General features: G+C 42.8%; 2 protein-coding genes across 2 annotated transcripts; both read right to left on the bottom strand.

The window, feature by feature from the left end:
* Positions 1 to 3,533: 3,533 nt before the first annotated feature.
* LOC148566626 (uncharacterized) lies at positions 3,534 to 5,228 on the bottom strand. The gene is made up of 3 exons (XM_088484347.1): positions 4,461 to 5,228; positions 4,007 to 4,094; positions 3,534 to 3,919 (listed from the first exon to the last, which is right to left on the bottom strand). Exons 1-3 carry the CDS (start codon positions 5,226 to 5,228, stop codon positions 3,534 to 3,536), a joined length of 1,242 nt encoding a protein of 413 aa, XP_088340473.1.
* Positions 5,229 to 5,387: 159 nt separating this feature from the next.
* Positions 5,388 to 7,093, bottom strand: LOC148566625 (uncharacterized). The gene is made up of 2 exons (XM_088484346.1): positions 6,126 to 7,093; positions 5,388 to 5,673 (listed from the first exon to the last, which is right to left on the bottom strand). Exons 1-2 carry the CDS (start codon positions 7,091 to 7,093, stop codon positions 5,388 to 5,390), a joined length of 1,254 nt encoding a protein of 417 aa, XP_088340472.1.
* Positions 7,094 to 22,006: the final 14,913 nt, after the last annotated feature.

Genomic DNA, 22,006 nt, shown 5'->3' with positions numbered 1-22,006 from the left:
GTTGGTATACTGGTTGGTAATGGGGGTCTCGCCTCATCGTGAACTGCCGGTCTGGTGTAGGCGGGGTCCCGAGCACTTCTTGTAGAGAGGGGGGTGTCACCTGCAAAGACACTCTGACGCTCTAGTCAGTAATGTGCAGGCGAAAAGGGGGGAGAGTGATGTGTGACGTACCTTGGGGGAAGGGTAAAACCTTCCCCTTATATACTGTGTCAGAGGTGGGCCCTACAAGGACAAGCCCACTTTTTCCGAGACGTTCTCCCACAGCTGTAAGTGAACTGTCTGGGACGCGTGTCTGGGCCGGTTGCGGGGCTCCTCACCCTTGACCGTTCGGGTCGGGTGGCGCTCGGGTCGGGCCAACCCGTGGAGGGTTTGGGCCAGGTCGTAACAGTGCCCCCACGTGCCAGTGATAGTCGTGGGAGCTATTAGTGGCGTGTTATTTCATGTTCCATTCATCGTCGTCAGGTCGGCCGCCCGTGGAAAGGACATGTCCCCTGCGCGCGTGTCTCTTGGTTGTTGAGGCAATCGTTCGTTGCTTTGTTCTTCGTGCTAAGCATTAAATGCTCATAATGGGTTGCAAAACCCCACGCGCAAATACTATTTTACCCCAAGTCTTTCGCACTTCCTGAGTGGCAGTTTTAAACAGTTTGCCTCAACTTTTTTTCCCTTTTACACTCCTATTTCTTCCATCTCCCTGCTATCTCCCTCTTCTTCTTTCAAAAATTTAGAGCGTTGTTGCAGTATCCTCGTGCATCTTCCCTTCATCCTTCTCAGTTTTCGCAACAAATTCAGGTAATCCTTGGACTTCTCTCTTTTCTGCTTCGTTGTTGTACGCTTGTTGTTTATATTTGCTTTGTGTTCTTGCTGTCTTGTTTGGTTTTTGTTGCTAGATGACATTTTAGTGATAAGTAGATGTGTTAGGGGAGGGGTACCATTCCAGGGTAGGTTTTTAGGTGGCTTGCGTGATAGGTGTAGCTTTGGCCATGCTTGATCTTAACTGTTGAATAGGATGGACATAGTTTTTGGGTTTTTTCTGGACTCCCGACCTCATAGACTAATGGAGTGGTACCCCCACTGTAGGTATGCCTCGCGTCATCTCCCGGGCTTCTGTTTCCGCCGCGAACTATGACCCCTACGACTGGGTGACCTCAGATGTGAAGGACTCGCCGAACCAGATGGATCTGGAGGAGTTGACAGAGTTTCGGCAAGCCGGGTATCTGTGCGGGGGGACAGATGAGGAGGCCAATTACGAGACCTTCGTTCCTGCCCCCAACGAGCGATTGTATGAGATTAATTTCCATTCTCCCCGGGTCGCCGACTGGATTTGGTTTTACAAAGCCATGTTCACCCAGGTTGGCATTCGCCTACAATTTTCCGATTTTTAGATGTCGCTTCTTAATCGGATATCCGTGTCGCCATCGCAACTCCATCCGAACAGCTGGGCTTCTATCCGCTGTTTCGAGATGGTTTGTGAATATCTTGAGCTGCCGGTGTCAGTGAATGTCTTCCTCTTCTTCTTCAATCTTACCAACCCTTCCAAACAAGGGAAGGCGAGGAAAAGGTTCCTGTCCTTCCGGTCTACCCAAGGCCAGAGGATATTTGGCCTGTTTGAGGACTCTTATCATGGGTTCAAGGACAAATTCTTCAAAGTTCGTCCCGTTAAAGGTCGCCATCCCTTTTGGTTATCGTTAGAGGAGGAACGCCTCATCCCGACTTATTGGAGCTTCGAGGCGGGGTCTAATTCTTTCATTAAGGTGACCTACAAGGGAATGTTTCCTGTAAATAAGAGGATTGCCGATGTGTTGTTTGCTCTTTTTGGAAAGAACCCCGTGAACCCCCACCTCCTTATGGGTGAACGGGAGTCCACCAGGAATTATATTTGTGAGCTGTTCTGTCTTGTGCTTTTGCATTGTTTGTTGTTTAATTTGTTCTCCCCGACTTCACGACTAATGTATTTGTTTCTCTATTGTAGTGGAGATGTCTGCTTCGGTGACCGGGCTCGAAAATTTAGTCAAGACCTTCTTGGAGGATAGCGATGAGGAGAATGCTGACGAGAAGGAGGCCGGGAAGCCGGAAGGCCCTTCCGGGGAGAAGGAGGATCAGGCCGTGCCCTCTCCCTAGGACACCGCAATGGCCGAAAAGAATTCGGCCGGGGCGTAGGCTTCCCCTATTCCCGAAAAGGCGGCCGTTGTTGGTCATTCGCCCTCTACCTGCCAAGAAGATGACGATGTAGAAACTGTTCATACTCCTAAGAGGCTGAGGGCCTCCGCCAGCCCGGAAGGAACCCTCACCGTGATGGAAAGAAATTTTGATGCTGGGACTTTCATCGACTCCCAGCTGATCCCTGGCACGGAGGAGCACTTCCTTGGCACCAACTTGGCGGGGCAGGCGAGGTGGATGTATCGAACACTTCTTTGCGGAGCTGTGATAGCCCGGAAGGCCGAGTTCGAGTTGTCGGGTATGCAGGTGTTGCGAAGAAAACTTGATACCGCTGCCAAAGCCAACAACGAGTTCAAGGTCCAGGTCGAAAAGCTTCAGGAACAACTGGCCGCGGCGGAGATGGGGTGGAAGGATGCCGATGAGAGAGCTGCGTCTTTTGAGGAAAAAATGAATGCCTCCGACGCCACTGTCTCCCGTCTAACCGAGCGGGAGATGACTCTAGAGAGCCAGCTTAACGCCGCGCAAGGTCGGGTGGTCGCTGTGGAGAAGGAGCGCGACGCGGCCGTCTTGTCGGCTGAGGCTGCGCGAGCCGAGGCGGGAGAGTTGAAAAGGAAATATAAGATGGTCAGGGAACAGGGAAAGAACGCAATCTTTATGACTGAAGAAGCTCTCAAGGCCCAAGTGAAGGTCGTGGTCCCAGAATTCGATACGTCGGCTATTGGAGTCTTCAAAACAATCCAGGACGGCAAGATTGTTGATATGCCTCGAAAATGAGCTCCTGTAACTTTGTGTTTTTGTGTGACTTTGTAAGATACTTGTTATAACTGTTGAGACCTTTGCTACTTTTTAGTGGTCGCCTGGTCGGCCTTTTATTATCGCCTTTATTCTGTTTGTTTAGTAGCACTTATGTTTTGTTACCGTTTTTCTGGTATGGACTTATTGTTTGTGTCCATTTTACCGTTTATGTTGGTAACGGTTGGAACCGTCTTGGTCGTGTTATCGTGGCCGTTAGTCATGGCTATGATCCGACTGGCTCCCGGGGTGATCAGTCCCGGGTTGCCGTTGAAGAACGCGATTGTGTGGAATACGTATTGGAGAATAGTAGATAAAAGAATTTAGACAAGTAAAAATTAGTCGTTAGCCAGACAAATTTGTGAACATGGCAGGTATTTGATAAAGATAAATCGCTAGCAATTAACACGTGAATGGAGTAGGCATCTATTGGCTCGTCAGGCCGCTTGGCCGGTGTGCCCAAGCTACGAATAGAATCTCCTTAGGTTACCTGCATTCCACGTTCTCGGGATTTCTTTGCCGTCGAGTCTTTCCAGCTTGTAGGCGCCTTTGCCGAGCACTTCTTTGATTCTGTAGGGGCCTTCTCAGTTTGTCGCCAGATTTCCTTCTCCTCGGGTTGGTAAACCAACTTCGTTGCGTCGCAGGACGAGGTCTCTTTCCTCAAATTCCCTCCTGAGGACTTTAGTGTTGTAGCGTAGAGCTATTCTTTGTTTCAGTGCTGTTTCTGACAAGTGGGCCATCTCTCTGGTTTCGTCCACCAGGTCCTTTTCCACTGCTTCTTCTACTCCTGCAAGAAGTAGCCGTGGGCTCGGTTCGCCAATCTCCACAGGTATCACCGCGTCGACCCCGTATGTTAGGCGAAAGGGGGTTTCTCCTGTGGAGCTTTGCTCGGTTGTCCGGTAGGACCAGAGGACCGAAGCGAGCTTGTCGGCACATGCGCCTTTCTTGTTGTCTAAGCGCTTCTTGAGGCCTAGTAGGATGACTTTGTTTGCGGATTCCACTTATCCATTCGTCTGGGGATGTTCAACTGAGGAAAACTTTTGCTTTATCCCCAGGCCAGCGAGGAACTCTGTGAACTTTTTTTCAGTGAATTGCGTCCCATTATCCGAAATGACGACCTCTGGTATGCCGAAACGGGTTATCACCTGCCTCCACATGAACTTCCTGCAATTGGATGAGGATATGCTGGCTAGCGGTTCAGCCTCTATCCATTTGGTGTAGTAGTCGATGGCAACTATGAGATACTTAACTTGTCCTGGGCCGACCGAGAAGGGCCCCAAGAAGTCGACTCCCCATTGAGCGAAAGGTCGGGTAGACGTCAGTAGGCTCAGCTCGAAAACCGGCGCTTTGTGGAAGTTGGCGTTTTCTTGACACTTTACGCATTTTCTGACAAATTCCCTGGAGTCTTTCATCATTGATGGCCAGTAGTACCCAGTTCGGATGAGCTTCCTTGCTAGGGCTTTGCCCCCGATGTGGTGGCCACAGCATCCCTCGTGGACTTCTCTAAGTACGTAGTCCGTCTGGTCGGGGTGCAAGCACTTCAGTAGGGGTTGGCTGAGTCCCTTTCTGAACAGTTGTCCTTGTATGATTGCATATTTGGCCGCCTCCCTTCTCAACATTTTGGTTGCTTTCTCATCATCAGGTAGTGTGCCATGCTCCAGGAAGTTTATGATGGGGTCCAACCAGGAGGGGCTTGCTTTCGCCAAATGGAGGGCGACCGTTGGCTCCTTTACCATGCCCTGGATGAGAGACCGGTTGCCCGCTCCCGACTTTGTGCTTGCTAGTTTAGATAGGAGGTCCGCCCGTGTGTTCCTTTCCCTTGGAACGTGTTGGACCGTGACTTCCTGGAATTGCCTGGTCAATTCTCTAACCTTTTCCAAATACCTTTGCAGCAACGGGTCTCTTGCTTGATAGCTTCCGTTCACTTGCAAGGTGACGACCTGTGAGTCGCTGCACACTTCCAGCCTTGTCGCCCCGACTTCCCTGGCTAGGGTCAGTCCTCCCAAGAGGGCTTCATATTCCGCTTGGTTGTTCGATACGGTGAATTCGAACTTAGTCGATTGCTCGTACATGACCCCGGCTGGGCTCTCTAAGATGACCCCAGCGCCCCCGGACGTCTGGTTGGAGGCCCCGTCTACATGGAGCCTCCACCGTGTGCCCGTTTCCTCGGGGGGATCGCCTGTTACCTCCACTAGGAAATCTGCCATTGCCTGCGCCTTGATTGCATGCCGGGGCTCGTACTGCAAATCATATTGGGAGAGCTCGATGGCCCATGTCATCATCCTTCCTGCCAAATCAGGCTTTTGGAGTACTTGACGAATTGCTTGGTCCGTTCTCACGACAATACGGTGGCTCTGGAAGTACTACCTCAGCCTTTGGGAGGAGGTTAGGAGTGCCAGCGCCAGTTTCTCCAATTTGCTATACCTCAGCTCTGCTCCTTATAACGCCCTGCTTACAAAGTAGATTGGTTGCTGAGCTTTCCCTTCCTCTCGTATCAGCACTGCTGCAAGCGCTTCCTCTGTTACGGCCAGGTAGAAGTAGAGTGGTTCTCCGGCCATTGGCTTCCCGAGCATCGGAGGTGATGCTAGGATCTCTTTGAAGTGGTTGAACGCTTTCTCACATGCAGGAGTCCATTCGAACGCTATCCCCTTTTTCATCAGATTGAAAAGGGCAGGGCTTTTGCTGCCGATGCGCCGAGAAAACGGGATAACGCCGTCAGCCTTCCTGCCAATCGCTGTACGTCTTTGATACAACCCGGGCTCTTCATCTGGAGAAACGCTAGGCATTTCTCAGGGTTGGCTTCTACCCCTCTTTGGGTTATCATGAACCCTAGGAACTTCCCGGCTTCCATGGCAAGGGCGCATTTGAGCGGGTTGAGCCTCATGCCGTTTTGTCGGAGGGACGCAAACACGCCCCCCAGGTCGCTTAGGAGATCGTTGGGTCGTATAGTTTTCGCAAGGATGTCATCCACGTAGACTTCTACTGTCTTGCCTATGAGCTCGCTGAATATCTTGTTCATCAGCATCTGGTACGTGGCGCCAGCATTTTTCAAGCCAAACGGCATCACCTTGTAGCAATAGATCCCTCCAGGCGTTATGAACGCCGTTTTGTCTTCGTCGGGCTGGTGCATCGGTATCTGATTGTACCCAGAGTAAGCGTCCATGAAGCTCAGATACCGGTACCCCGTCACCGCGTCGACGAGTGCGTCGATGTTCGGGAGGGGATAACAGTCCTTGGGGCTTGCCTTGTTGAGGTCGGAGTAGTCCACACACATTCTCCACCTCTCATTGTGCTTTTTCACCAAGACCACGTTCGATAGCCAAGTCGAGTAGTCCAGCTCTCGGATGAACCCCGCTTCGAGGAGGCTGGCCGTCTGCCTGGCCACCTCCTCCGCCCTTTCCTGCGACATCTTCCTCCTCCTTTGGGCCACTGGTTGGGCTTCCGGCTTGACGGCCAGACAGTGCGACATGAGTTGGGGATCTATTCCCGGCATGTCGGCCGGTGTCCAAGTGAACAGGTCGGCATTGGCTCTGATCATCTCCATTAAAGGTCCCTTCAATCCATGGGGGAGATTTCTGTTTATGAACGTGAACTTCTCCTCCGTGTCCCCGACCTTAAATTTTTCCAGGTCCCCCTCTGGCTCGGGTCTGGGTTTGTCATTTATTCTGGCGTCCAGGTCGGCTAGAAAAACCCCTGATGCTTCTTTAGACTTTTTCCTCAAGGAGAGGCTGGCGTGGTCGCAGGCGACTGCCGTTTCCAGGTCTCCTTTGATGGATCCTATAGATCCGTCATCAGTAACAAACTTCATTACAAGCAGTTTCGTGCTGATCGCCGCGCCAAGGTCGTTGATGGTTTTTCTCCCCAAAATGATGTTGTAAGCTGTGGAATCTCGCAAGACCACAAATTCTGCCATTACTGTCCTCCGCCCCTGTCCTTGTCCTACTGAGGTCGGGAGGGAGATGATCCCGTCCAGCTTGATGAAGTGGTCGCTTAACCCTACCACACCGTGTTGGTGGGTCGCTAGGTCGGTGTCACGCAGCCCCAGGGCGTCAAATACGTTGCGGAACATGATGTTCGAGTCCGCCCCCGTATCCACGAGGATCCGCTTGATGAGGCCGGTTCCGACTCTGGCTGTAATGACCATAGGGGGACTTTCCAGTATCTCGTCAAACCACTGGTCTTCGGGACCAAAGGAGATGGATGGGAGCCTCCGTGGATGGGAGCCTCCGGGAATTTCTCGCAGATGAGGAGGAGACGGCCAGGACCTTGGCGTCTTTCTTCTGTGCCGCTTTTGACCTCGGGGCCAAATTCCTGGCAGTTACCACGTTCACCACCGTAAGGCCATGGTCGTCTCCCTCCGGTTCTTGGCGTCGCCTTATCGCCCGGGGCCTGTCTTCGCCTTCGTGGTCGCGATTCCGTCTCCTTGGCTCTCTAATGAGGTAGGAGAATTCGGCGAGCTTCCCATCCTTGATTGCTTGCTCTAGCGCATCCTTCAAGTCGAAGTAGTCTTGGGTCTTGTGTCCGTACCCCTTGTGATATTCGCAATAAAGGCTCTTGTTTCCTCCTGTTCGGTCCTTCAGAGGTCGGGGTTTCGACAGTATTCCTTTCTTGGCTATCTGTTGGTAAACTTCTACGATTGGTGCTCCCAGGGGGGTGTAGTTGGTGAACTTCCCGACTCGGGGAAACGGCCTTGATGTTTTGCTCGGACCGCTGTCCCTGGCGTGTTCCTTCCGCCTTTCTCCGCCCTCGTGGTGCCAGGTTTGGGTGTAGGGGGGTTGCCGTTTATTGGCAGCCACGACCCGGCTGACTTCTTCGTCATTAATGTACTCCTTAGCCACACATTGGATCTCCTGCGTTGTCCATACTGGCTTCGTAGTGAGGTACTTTCTGAAGTCCTCGTTCAGGAGTCCGTTCGTCAAACACAGGCTTGCCACTGAGTCTGTCAGCCCGTCGATTTCCAGGCACTCGTCGTTGAATCTGTCTAGGTATTTCCTGGTCGACTCGTCGGGTCGTTGGGTCACCCCAAGCAGGTTGATTGGGTGCTTCGCATTTGCAATTCTGGTCGTGAATTGGGCTAAGAAGGCATGGCTGATGTCCGCGAAGCCGGTCACCGAGCCCTGCGGGAGGTTATTAAACCACCGAATTGCAGGTCCTGCCAGGGTGACCGAGAAAGCACGGCATCTTACCTCGTCCCCCACTCCCTCCAGGTTCATCCTGGCCTCGAAGACCGTGAGGTGCTCCGGAGGGTCTTGCGTTCCGTCGTATCTCATGTCCGTGGGCTTGTCAAAATGTTTTGGCAGCCGGACTTCGAGTATGGAACGATGAAATGGGGTCGCCCCCATTATCACGGGTCCTCGTGTTCTCGTCGTTCTCCCTTCGTCGTTCTCCCCACGGGCGTCTTCGGTTCCGCGATCTGTAGTACACCGCCTCTCATGCCTGGCATAAATGATGGGGTCATGGCGTCTTCTCGCGCGTCCCCTTTCCCCAGCGCTCTCAGACTCAGCTTGGGGGCTGGGCGTGCGTCTGGAGTGGCTCCTTGAGTGGGAGCGGGAGTGGCTTTGTTCTGGGGTGTGCTGATCGTGTTCTCTTTCCGCCAGCCGACGTTCCAAGTCTTGCATTCTGTGGCGTAGCTCTTGCATTATTCTGGCGTGGTTGTCACCAGTTTCCCTGAAGGGGCGTCTCTCGTGAGGTTGTGTTGTGTGTCTCGGAGGGGATCCTGTGCGCTGCCGGGGAGCAGTCGCGGCGGGGTCCCCTACGGGCTCGGCCTCGCGGGCTGTCTCACCTTAGACCAGTACGAAGTCCATGGACGAATCCCCACAGACGGCGCCAATGTTCGGTAGGTCGGTTACCGGACGAATCGGGTTGGTATACTGGTTGGTAATGGGGTCTCGCCTCGTCGTGAACTGCCGGTCTGGTGTAGGCGGGGTCCCGAGCACTTCTTGTAGAGAGGGGGGTGTCACCTGCAAAGACACTCCGACGCTCTAGTCAGTAATGTGCAGGCGAAAAGGGGGAAGAGTGATGTGTGACGTACCTTGAAGAAAGGGTAAAACATTCTCCTTATATACTGTGTCAGAGGTGGGCCCTACAAGGACATGCCCACTTTTTCCGAGACGTTCTCCTACAGCTGTAAGTGAGCTGTCTGGGACGGATGTCCGGGTCGGTTGCGGGACGCCTCACCCTTGACCGTTCGGGTCGGGTGGCGCTCGGGTTGGGCCGACCCGTGGAGGGTTTGGGCCAGGTCGTAACAGGTTTGGATGGAGTTCAACTTGTTATTGCAAGGGTCACTAGCAAATTAAACTTTTTAATATAAAGACTATTTTAAAAATTTATTGTAACGTTAGGAATGATTTTCAAAATAAAAAATATAAGGGATGCAATTTTGATTTTCAACAAAAATTTAGATAATGATTAAAACAATACTTTATCTTTATTTTTAATTTTGCTGACGTAACAATATATAAATATATACATGAATAAAACTTCTTTATATTATCAGTGAACCTTAACTAAATTCTTAAAGAAATAAATATTAATTTATCCTAAATGATATGTATAATTGGTATATATAGATTATTATTGGAGAAGACATAAATGAAGTAGAAGAGCTGCTGCTTATAACATATGGCACGCGTATAGTTTTCAACATCCTACTTAATTAAAAACCCTAGCTAAATTAAGCACACATTTTTTTTTATCAAAGATAGAGAGAGTCGAATCTGCGACTTCTTAGATGAGTATAGAGAGACTATGTCATTTAAGTTATAACTCATTGACAGCACACATTTCGTGCTTAATGATTATTTTCGTGCTATAGTATAGTTGGTGTATTCATGTATTCATTTCATTGCTTAAAGCACAGGATAATGTGGTACCAAAATATAACGGGCACAAAGTACAAACACAGCAATAAGTGGATTGAAATTAAAGGGAATCAAGTTTTTATACAATGTTCATGGGTCTCATATATAGTTTATTATTATTAATTACTAATAAACCCTTTTTCTTTTTTGTTGTTACATAGCTCTTGCCACACACACAGTAGGAAGCTTAACCAATAAATCATAAATGCATTTTGGCATCAGTTTCTTCGTAATTAAAGATCGATGATATCCACGTGATCATAATCTATAGCTAGGCACCAAAGTTTTGTTCCTATGTAACAATAATATCATTTAGTATATAACACATGGGTGGCTATGTATTTTATGACCCTCATCAATATAAGCCAAAGATATATGTGCATGGTTCCAAATGTACTCGTACGTCCTTTTACTTTCATATCGCATTATTCATTATTCTCTACTATTGATTTTGTGGTCAAGCAAGCTCTATTTTTTTTTTTTTTCTTTTTTCTTCTTCCTCTATATATATATATGAATAGGCCAATATATAGGACTCGGTAATTCGAGTGTCGTACTTAAAAAGTGGAAAGATTAATTAGACATATATCCTAGCTTCTTTCAACATTATATAAATATAATCACAACAAATTTTATCAAATCCTAGAAAATATCAATGTAATTTGTCCTTAACTAACGAGTTATGTGGTACAAAATAGTATACTATATATTAACCAATCATCATGCTGTCGTTGGAGCGCAAAATATCACTACTCCTTTATTTTGCCCTCTATGTTGATGATGACCACATCTTTACTATTAGTTGGGGGCTTATTTTCTTGGCTTTTCCTTTCAATTTAAATAAAAAATTATTATTTATATTTTCTTTTTCAAAGTATGAGATATTTACGTATTTAGCAAAATACACTAATATTAATGTACAAATGAATAAATATCTTAAATTTTAAATCAATGTTCGTATTCTGATTTAAAAAATGAAGAGTCAAATTCAAAATTAATAAGGCTTGATCTATAAAAATCAAATCTAAGTCTATTTCGCTGCATTGGTCGACTTCATATGTCCAATTTGTGTGCAGAATTCTAAATACACGTACAAATTTAATTTGCTTACTAATTCAAATATAAGATTTCAAACAACTTCTAAATAAAAGGAAGAGAAACCACCCAACATTATTAGAAGATAAGTTACAAATATCTTTTTTATTGTATATATAGATACTTCTAAATCCAAATTTATAAAAATTTGTTTAAAATTTTTACTAATTTAAGTATCAGAGTCTTTGCTAGTCACTAAAAAAAAAAAAAAAAAGAGTCTCTTGCAGGTATTATCCCTTATTCTCAATTAAAGATTGAGATCGGAATCTCCTCCCATAACTAAAGTGATAACTTCCCACTTTATAAAGTTGTATTTATTTTTTGAGATGGAAATTAAGATTGGAAGATTGAGACTAAATATTATGTTTGATGATGAAAGACTAGAAATAAAATTTTAGTCTTGGGACACAGAATTTCAATTCCTTCAAATACCACGAAAAAATGAGACACAAAGAACCGAAATTTCTAAGGACGGAGAGTGAAGTCTTAGACTTTAGTAACATTTTATTACAAAAATACTCTTATTTAACCTTTTAAATTCTAAATCTATTTTTAAATTTTTATATTTATTTTAAATCAAACATGATACTGAAACATATCTCAGTTGAGTACATTTTATATTAGTCTTTGTCTTCTAACTTTTGTCTCTCAATATTAGTTTCCTTACCAAACGCAGTTTAAGAGATTAACCATCAATGATCTTCAGAAGTGATCTCTAAAAAATAACTAAATTTTAGTCTATCAATCTATAAATATTCCAACACTAAGATATTTTTTTAATCTATTCTTGTCTAAAACTTATTTAAACCCTTATTGACTTAGCATCAAAATTTCTTATAAATACTCTCGTCACCGTCTAAGTGAAGACGTCACATCATCAACTGTCCTAGCAAATAAGTTGAAATTCTCATCCAAAGATATTTGAACCTTATTTCTAAGCCTAAATTCTCTTTAATTTTAGGTAATACTTCAGAAAATAATATTACATAATTAATAAATTGTATTATTTTTAGCTAAAACTCAATTAATATTCTAAATTTTAAATACAAAATTTTAAACTTTAAAATTTAATAATATAAAAATAAATTATTAACCAAATATTAATTAATATTAATAAAAAATGTTATCTTCTACTACTTCTCTCTTTTTGTATAATGCTATTTTTCGTGCCCCCTTAAATGCCTTGTAGTCGCATATCAATCTTTAGAACTCTTTGACGTGTATGCATGTGCAACGTAACCTTCTAGGATCCCAGGGTTTAATTTATTTATTCTTTATTAGGTAGGTGATGTTCGTTTAATTCGGATGTCTTCCCTTCTCAGAACTGAGCTTCTAACATCAACAATAAAAAAAAGCACCAAAATACTTAAGATCACAGTAATATATAAATAGTTACGAGTAAATAGTTAAATTGATCTTTTAAAAGAACTATAATCTTTAATTTAGCTTTTAAAATTTTTTTAAACAAATTTATTTTCAAAAAATTTAAATTTAGTCATATTAATTATTCTATCAATTCGTTTATTAACATTATTAACAAGAGTTGATCTCACACGTTAAATTAAATAACATGTCAACATTAAAAACGATGTCATTTTTAGAGAGAAGAAACTGCGAATAAAATAACGCTATTTTAACTTCTTACTCTCAATTGAATTAGTAATTGACAATTTGACATTCACTACAAGAAATGTGTTAGGTACTGTTGGATTTACCGTCGGATTCATCAAAAAAATCTGCCGGTAATTAATTTACTGTCGTCTTGAATGTGACAGTATAAACGGTAGTGAAAACTGTTTATTGGCGGATTATTTCGTCCGACGCTAATTACCGTCAGACTTTTTGTCAGTTTTTCAATGAATTTGTTGAGATTGAGGTGCTTATTACCGTCGGATTATTTCGACGGTATCTTTGGCGCCATATCACGTGCTTTTTGGAGCCAAATTACCATGGGATTTGTCCACCGATAAATCCTACGGTAGTGTTTTATTTTTTTGGCACAGTTCAGCCACAAATTAATAGTCAAATTAATACTCTTGTTAACAAAATTACCATAAATCAACAAATTATTTTATTAAAAGTAAATGGTCTGAATATAATAAAATGTCACAAAAGTATAATACAACGAAGTAGACATAAAAAAAATAAAATTCCTAAACCCTACAAATCACTATAATTGTCATTGTCGTCATCTTCCTTATGCTGAGGCGGCGGAGTAGGTGCTGATGACGGTGCCCCACCAGCAGCGTCGCCGCTGGTACCAGCAGCACCACTTAGGGGTAGCAACATGCACCCTACCGTGGATACCTGATCCTATCTAACCTGATCCGCAGCGGGTAGGGTTCTCGTGCAGGTTAGATAGGGTGCGGGTTAAGCCTCAACCCTACCCAACCAACCCACATCCTATATATGTATATGTTATATACCTATATAAAAATATGTTTCAAGTAGATATTGAATCAAAGACCTCTCACTAAATGCAAAAGATCCTTAGCCACAAAGAGAAAATTATTAATTGATAATTTGATACGTTTTTTCTACATAAAAATTAATTCTATTTTAAATTATCATCAAGTTATAGAATAATGTTGCATATTTTTTGTAATCCACGGTAGAGTCGGGTACCTGCAGGTTAAGAATGGGTAGGGTTAGGGTTGGTGTTGCGATATTCTCAACCCGCAGGTAGAGGTAGGGTTGGATCCAAACCCTACCCTACCCTACCCATTGCCACCATTAGCGTCATTACCTCCAACGAGCATATGCTGGTTGTACCCCTCTATTTGCTCTCACAAACAATCTAGCTGCTCCAGCTTCTCCGCTACGTCCGAATTGATGGCAACGACTCCTCCCACGCGTGCAACAAGGTCGTTGTACCTCTGCTAAGACTGCTCTCTTGTTGGTGAAGCTCCTGTGTCAGCTTATGTACCTCCTCCCTCAAGTCTACAACTTTCTGAGGATCGGCAGGACTGGTGGCAAAGGCAAAGGATGCCGCCAATGCAGAAGAGCGAATGCCACTGGCGAAGAATGACCCTAACTCGAAGCAGCGATTCTTGTGGAGTTCAGAGGTGGTCTCGTGCCATACCCTATCAGGATCTACCACTGAAGTCTCAAAGTCGGCTTCATCGTTCCCACTAGGCGGCTGAGATTGCTAGGTCGTGACCTCCGATCTCTACGTGTAATCCTCTTGTGTCACACACGTTGTGATTAGGATATAACACTTAATTGACTTTAAATTAAACCAAATAAATTTCAAATTTAGAATTAATTGAAACTCACATAATGGGCCGTAGACTGCTCGTCAGCAAATTTCTCCTTGTTGGCCTTCAAAGCATGGGTATACTTGAAGGTCTCCGGCAGTGTGACTTCACGATCCAAAGACTTTGACTACACAAATTCAAGCCAACCAATAAAATAAATCAACAAACAACTAATCATCATATATTATTAACACTAATTAATACCAAACTTTTAACAAACATTACCAAACTACTTACCAGTCTGCTCTCCGTCTTCATGAAGGTCACTGACCCACTCATATACTTCGACGACCTCGGCGAATCCCGGTTAGCGACGTTCATCAGATGGCGACGCTTGAACCCCTCATCTGTACGGGTTTTCAACTCCTTCTTGATATCTTCATGGATCCACATCGTTAGGTTGTTTCGCCCCTGACGAACGTCACTCATCATCTACTGAAGTTGTTTCGCTGCCTGGTGATTGATGATATTGCGAATCTTCAGATCATGCTCCTTATACCATATAAATTTCAACTGCACAAAGTGATTCAACTACATTAATTAGCTAGTCAAAATAAAATACAGTTAATTAATTCAACAAATTAAATGCATACCGTCCACTTCTGAAACATTCCACTACAAGAAAAATGCTAAGAAACGTCGAAATTATCATCGAATTTAGTGTCGGACTTTAGCTACGGATTTTTCATTGGATTTGACAATAAAGCTGTCACCATAAAATATTACTGTCGGAGTTGATGTTTCGATGGTAATGTCGATGGTAAAATTTGGAAGAAAAAGTAAATTTTGGTATGCTAGCTACCGTGGGATTTACCGGCGAGTGAATTGGATGCTGAACCTTGTTAAGTGAAACATTGCATTTTGGTTACACGTACCACGTTACTGTTGGATTAATCCGTCGGTTAATTCGATGGTAATTGTGCCCTAAATTCAAACCTCGAACCTTCTTCCCCTTCATTTCGAAATTGGTTTCTCTCTCTAATCTCTCACCTCTCTCTCTCTCTCTAACCTCTGATGTCTCAGTCTCTCTCTAGCCACTGCCTCCGCTGCTGCCCTGCCCTGCCCTGCCGCTGCTTGAAAGACTGTTGCTGCCGCTGCTCGAAACACCCCCTTCTATGTTCTCTGTTCCCGCTACTGCTGTTGTCCTGCTGCCGCTGGTCGAAACGTCCCCTTCTGTGTTCTCTGTTCCTGCCGCTGCTGCCCTACCGTCGCTACTCGAACTGCCCATTGCTTTCTTCTCTCTTCTAATTCCTTTGCATTCCAGGTTTCATGTATTGCACTCTATTTCATTTCTGCTTAGTTAATCTTAATTTTATTTAGTTAGTTGATTTTTAGTAATTTGTTTACGTAGATTAATTTCTGTTGTAGTTAATTTTTTGTGGTTAGGTTATGATATTTTAGTTAGATTGATAGGTTCTGATCTCTACTCAATGTGTTTAGAATTATTATCTAAGATTGCCAATTCTTGTTGCTGGGATTATTTGAATTGGTCTGAATCATTAACTCTGCCTTTTAATATTAATTTGGCTGAAGAATTATTGCTAAATTTGTTTGAGCAATGCTTAACTATGTTGATAATTCGCTGGTTGTTGTTGCTTTCTTAGGTTGCTACTATTTTAATGCTTATTTTGCTGATTCATATTGCTGCTGGAACTGCTGGTTTATGCTAATTAATTACAGTGTTTTATCATATGCATTGCTAGTGATGTTTCAACATGTTATTTTGTGTTTTCTTGAGTTTGTATTTCAAAATTTTCACTTTGTTATAATGCTTTTGAAAGTTAGACTATTTTGAAAATTTGCTAATAAAGTTAGAATGCTTTGAGAATTAGAATGCTTTGTTAGAATTCTATGAAAGTAAGAATACTTTGAAAAGAAAATAAGATAGAATAAAGTTAGAATGCTTTGAAAGTCTAATTTAATTATTTTGAAACTAAAACACTTTAATTTCCTTTTTTTATTTACAAAACTAAACCACTTTTTTAATTATTTATTATTTCTTAAGTTTCTTCTTATGTTATTATTTATTAGTGTTTGTTATGTTATTAATATGTTATTAATATATTTGTTGTACAGACATGACAATAGGCAACAGGGATAGGTTGAGTGGGACACGTGGTCATGGTAGAGGGCAGGCTTCCACCGAATCTCCCAGGGCTGCCCAGTCATCGCCCTCTGCCCCAGCTACCCCATCGACCCTTGTGATGTCATAGGCGGGTCCATCGGACCAGTAAGTTATCATGCTCCCAAACCCTAAACCTTCCAAATCCCAAGCGGTTTCAGCAGATGATGAGTGACATTCATCAGGGAAAAGACCACCTGACGAGGTGGATCCGTCCAAACATCAAGCGTGACTTGGAGGCTTATTTCAGAGATAACGACAGGTTCAAGCGTCACCGTCTGACGAACGTTGCTAATAGGACTTCGCACAGGTCATCCAGGACCAGGTATACGGGTGAGTCGGTGATCTTCATGAAGATGAAAACCAAACTGGTACGAATTTTGGCACTATTTACTCTTTTAGTAGTTACTTGAACTATATCCTTACTTTCCTTTTTGATTATCAATTTAACTAATTAGTTAGTAGAGCAAATGTTAGTTTAATGTAATTATTTTAGTGGATTGAGGTGGTTAAGATTGGTCAGAATAGGTTAGATTAGGCTCTGAGATTGCTGAAAAATGTTAGATTATTGAACTGTTTGCTGATTCTTGCTGCTGAAATTATTTGAAAAATACTTGACTGTGAAAATAATGATTGATATTTGGTTTGGATGGAACCCTTCAAGGGTGGCTAAATCCGAATTTTAAGGTAGACTCTGTCGAAATTTTTATAAGATTTTCAGTGAAATAAAAAAAATAAAATTATGTTTTCGAGTTTGTAATTAAGATTTCCTGCTTCATATATATTTGTCTGTCATTGTATAATTTGTTCGTTTATTTTATTGTTTGGTTGATATATTAATTTGTAGTCCAAGTCTTTGGATCGTGAGGTGATACTGGTGGAGACCTTCAAGTATACCCATACTTTGAAGGCAAACAAGGAGAGATTTGCTGACGAGCGGTCGGCAGCTCATTATGTGAGTTTAATTAATCTGAAATTTTAACTTTATTTGGTTTAAAGTCAATTATTTAACTATTATCCTAATCACAACTAACGTTGTGACGCAGGAGGAGTATCAACAGAAGTTGGAGCTGACGAAGCCGGCTTCGAGACCTCAGTCATGGATCCCGATAGGATTTGGCACGAGGCTGCCTCTAAACCCCACAATAATCGCCGCTTCGAGTGGAGCTCGTTCTTTGCCAGTGGTCTCTGCTCCTCTGCATTAGCGGCTTCCTTTGCCTCTGCCTCTGCCATGAACCCTGCTGATCCCCAGGATGTTGTCGACCTGAGGGAGGAAGTGCAGAAGCTAACACAGGAGCTTCACCAACAGCAGGAGCAGTCTAAGCAGAGGTATCGAAAGATTCTTGCACGCGTTGTTGTCAGCTTGTACCTGACGGAGAAGCTGGAGCAGCTCGATCGGTTGAGATAGCAAATGGAGGAGTACAACTAGCAGATGTGTGCTGGAGGCAGCGGCGTTGTTGGTTCCAGCGGCAACGCTGCTGGAAGGGCACTGACGATAACACCTACTCCGCCGCCTCAGTATAGGGACCACGGCGACAGCAATGACGATGATGATTATCAGGATCTGTAAGGATTAGGGTTGTATGCATTTTTGCTTGTTTAAGGTACAGTACTCTACTTCTGTGATATTTTATTGTATTTATACCATTTATTTTTATTAAATAATTTGATGATTTTTGCTAATTTTAAATTTTCTGATAACAATTTTGTTAACAAAAGTTTTAATTTGATTTGACTGTTAGTTATGGCTAAAATGTGCCAAAAAATTTAAAAATGAAAAACCTACCATCGGATGTACCGTCGGTAAGTTTTGGAGCAATTTCAGTCGAAATGACGCCAAAGGAACCGTCGATAATCAACAACTCAGATTCGACAATCCATTGAAAACATCAATAGAAAATCTAAAATTAGCGTTGGACAGAAAATCCGCCAATAAGGGGTTTCTGGCGCCGTTTATACCGTCAACTACAGAACGACAGTAAATCCGACGGTAATCTATTTAGTGGCGGATTTATTTGATTAATTTGACAGTAAATCTGATGGTAATCAACATTTTTCTTGTAGTGTTTGCTCTCTAGTCTCAGCATGGATCTTAGTGTAGGTCGACCACGCTTGGTCATACATAGACTTAATGGCCTCGGTGATCTCCTGTGTGCAAGCATTGTTGTTTGGGGGCGAATCTATCGATGAAAATACTTAAGATTAACAAACACATATAAACACATAAACCTTAACAAATTCAAAATAGATTGTGGATAAAAGGGATTAAAGTAGTATGTACTCACGACTGCATGCCATCAGGCCAAACCCTCAGCAGGATGACGGGCAGTGGTGGAGGAGAATTCTCTTGGGAGGAACCAGAGGAATCAACCGCCACGGGATCTGTCACTGGATCTGCAGGAGGCGTAGCATAAGGAGGTGTTGAGGCAAGTAAAGAAGCACAAAATCAGGGACTGATCAAGAAAGGCCAAGAAATTGTTAAAAGATGATAATTAGTTGTATTGTGTGTATTGCTGTTATGAAAGGACTTTAACCACTCTATATAAGTCTTTTAGGAGTGTAACATAATAAAGGTGTATCAAACTTACTTTTAGTAATTCATTGAAAGGCATTTTTTTTCAATTCAATTTACAATTTATTGCTTCCTCTGCATCACGTGCTCTGCAGCTTTTTTCTTTCTTTACTCTTTTATGGTATCCAGAGCACTTAGGGTTCCAAAAGATCCATGGCTGCTAGCAACCCCTCCTTGCCCACACCTATCAACACACCTTTATCCATTACTAATCCAGTCACCAACAACAATGTTCCTCCAATCATCTATCAGCAACGATTGTTCAATTCAATTTCATACAAGCTATGTGAAACAAATTTCAAGACCTGGTAGCAACAAGCACTCAATGCAATTCAAGGTCAGGGTTTTGAATATCATCTCATCAAAGAACAAATTTCACGTCAGTTTTCATCCAAGTCTGATCAAGAAGCAGGAATTGAATCCTCCCTCTATAAACAATGGAAGCAAGATGATTGTCACTTGGTTTCTTAAATGCTTGCCTTAATTGACAATGCATTCAAGAACAAAATGGTAGGTTTCAAGCTCAGCTATGAAATGTGACAGAAAATTTAAGATTATTTCGCACAATCTACCAAATATCAGATTAAACAACTAAATGCTCAACTGAAATTGATAAAGAAACAAGGTTAGACAACTAGTGACTATATTTTCAAAATCAAGAATGTGACTGATGCACTTGCAGCTTTAGGTAACCCTCTCTCTAAGGAAGAACATGTGGAAGTTCTATTAGAAGGGCTTAATGAAGAGTACCAAAGTCTTCTTCTTACTGTCAATGCCAAACCAGAAATTTATAGTCTTGTGGAAGTTGAAAATCTAATCATGTCTCATGATGACATGATAGAGAAATTCAAGAAAAATGGGAGTGTCATTCTTCAAGCTAATCTTACCCAAAATTCCTTTCCTATGTTCCACAACTCTGCTCGGGGCAATGGATTACGAAGAGGAAAAGGGGGACGTTTTCCTAGGGGACGACGTGCATTTTCCCAGCAAAATCGACCTCAATACCAAGTTTGTGGACGTTTTGGTCACATTGTGTGGCATTGCTTCAATGCTTTAATCAAGATATTCCCCTCTTTCCAAGAATCAAGAACAATAATCCAGAAACCTGGATTATAATCAGAATTACTCAACCTCCTTTACTTCCCTTCAATGACCTTCAACTGCATCCACTACACCTTCCCCTCCAGCACCATCCTTTCACCATCCTACTTGGTACCCAGATACTGGGGCTTCTCATCATGTGACGCCAAACTAATCAAACTTGTTGACATGTTCAGAATATACAGGCCCAGAACAGGTTCAAGTGGGTAATGGTGAAGGTATCTCCATCTCTCATATTGGAAATTCTTTTCTATACTCTTTAGATTCCAAAAGATATTTTAATCTTCAGCACTTGATACACACACCATAAATCACCAAGAACTTGATTAGTGTTTCAAAATTTGCTAATGATAACTGTGTCTATTTTGAATTCTTTGCTCATTTTTGTCGTGTGAAATACCAATTTACACAGAAAGTGCTCTTACAAGGTATATGTATAGGGGGCATATATCAATTTATAAATGTTGCTGTCTCCCAACCCTCTCATTCACTCAATTCCCCTATTGCTTATACTGTATCTTGTTTAGTGTTAGATTTGTGGCATAAATGCCTAGGACATTTATCTCTTAAATATGTTAAACTGGTTCTCTTTCAATGTATATTCAACATTCGATGAAGCATGTAAATGAGAATACTCATGTATGTGAAAATTGTGCAAAAGCAAAAATGCACAAGTTACCTTTTTCTGATTCTAATACAATCTATACTACTCCTCTTGAATTAGTGTTTTTTGATGTCTGGGGCCCCTCTCCTCATATTTATCATCTTGGATTTCGATACTATGTTACCTTTATTGATGCTTTCTCGAGATATATTTTTACCTTTTTATTAGTTACAAAATCACAAGTTTTTTTTTGCTTTTCAGCAGTATAAACTGTACATTGAGAACTTGACAGGACACAAAATCAAAGAACTACAAACAGACAATGGAGGCGAATATACCTCCAATGCCTTTTCTGAATTATTGGCAAGAGCGGGCATTACTCATCGCTTTTCATGTCCCTATATATGTTCATAAACAAAATTGGACTGCAGAAAGAAAACATCGACATCTCATAGAGATGAGTCTAGCTATGCTTTCCACTGCCTCTATGCCATTGCTTTATTGGGATGAAGCAGTTCTTACTTCGACTTACTTAATCAATCGTATTCCAACTCAAGTTCTTTCCAATTTATCTCCATATGAAAAACTATTTAATAAGAAACCAGACTATAGTCTCTTTAGGATTTTTGGAAGTAGTTGCTACCCTTATATTAGGCCTGACAATAAAAATAAACTTGAAAATAGATCAATGAAGTGTGTTTTTATTGGCTATTCTACCAACTTTAAAGGATATGAATACTTGTCCAAAAGTGGCAAGATTTTTATATTACTCGACATGTAAAATTTGATGAATCTGAGTTTCCATATGCCAAATTGTTCCTAACAATGCCTGCAGCCTCTTCCTCTCCACCCCCTGCACTACAGTCTGGTGATGGCCCTGCCCTGTTTCTAAAGGCTACTTCCACTGCCAGGTGTAGTCCAGTTTCAAACCCAACCTCTTGTCTTCAGGTTGTTGATCCTCCCTCTCAGTCACTTCCTACACATACATAGACTGTAGAAGAGTCGGCATATACATCAGTTCCAGCTTCTGCCTTGCAACCTATAATAGGTATCAAAATTCAACTTCCTCTTATGGAAGCTGAGTCTCAATAAACTCAAAATCACACTTCCATTTCTTTCTTTCACAATTCAAATACTCACCAAATATTGACAAGATCCAAAACTCACTCATCAAGGCCAAGAGCATTAGCAGCCACCATTATCCAACAATTTTCTTGAACAACCTCCAAAATCAGCTGCTGCTGCTCTACAAATTTCTCATTGGCATCATGCTATGAATGAGGAATTTAGAGCCTTGATGAAGAATAACACTTGGACCTTGGTACCAACACCTTATAATGCTAAGGTTATTGGGAGTAAATGGGTATTTGCTATTAAAAGACATGCAGATGGAACTGTTCAAAAATACAAAGCCAGATTGGTAGTCCAGGGTTTTCACCAATCGGA

The sequence above is a fragment of the Arachis ipaensis genome, chromosome B4 (genome assembly GCF_059453495.1).
Source record: "Arachis ipaensis isolate K30076 ecotype BB chromosome B4, ASM5945349v1, whole genome shotgun sequence".
In the NCBI taxonomy this organism is placed as follows: Eukaryota; Viridiplantae; Streptophyta; class Magnoliopsida; order Fabales; family Fabaceae; genus Arachis; species Arachis ipaensis.
Note: the sequence above shows the minus strand (reverse complement) of the source record. Positions and strands in the feature narration are given on the sequence as shown.

What these genes read in the sequence shown, in the direction of transcription:
- LOC148566625 (XM_088484346.1), bottom strand. Translation starts at nt 7,093, where the DNA reads ATGGTCATTACAGCCAGAGTCGGAACCGGCCTCATCAAGCGGATCCTC. An exon ending in GACGCGGTGACGGGGTACCG is followed by an intron (nt 5,674 to 6,125) that starts GTATCTGAGCTT and finishes AGCGATTGGCAG; the next exon opens with GAAGGCTGACGGCGTTATCC.
- LOC148566626 (XM_088484347.1), bottom strand. Translation starts at nt 5,228, where the DNA reads ATGACATGGGCCATCGAGCTCTCCCAATATGATTTGCAGTACGAGCCC. An exon ending in ACCCCGACCAGACGGACTAC is followed by an intron (nt 4,095 to 4,460) that starts GTACTTAGAGAA and finishes ATGTGGAGGCAG; the next exon opens with GTGATAACCCGTTTCGGCAT. An exon ending in GTTCACAGAGTTCCTCGCTG is followed by an intron (nt 3,920 to 4,006) that starts GCCTGGGGATAA and finishes TCATCCTACTAG; the next exon opens with GCCTCAAGAAGCGCTTAGAC.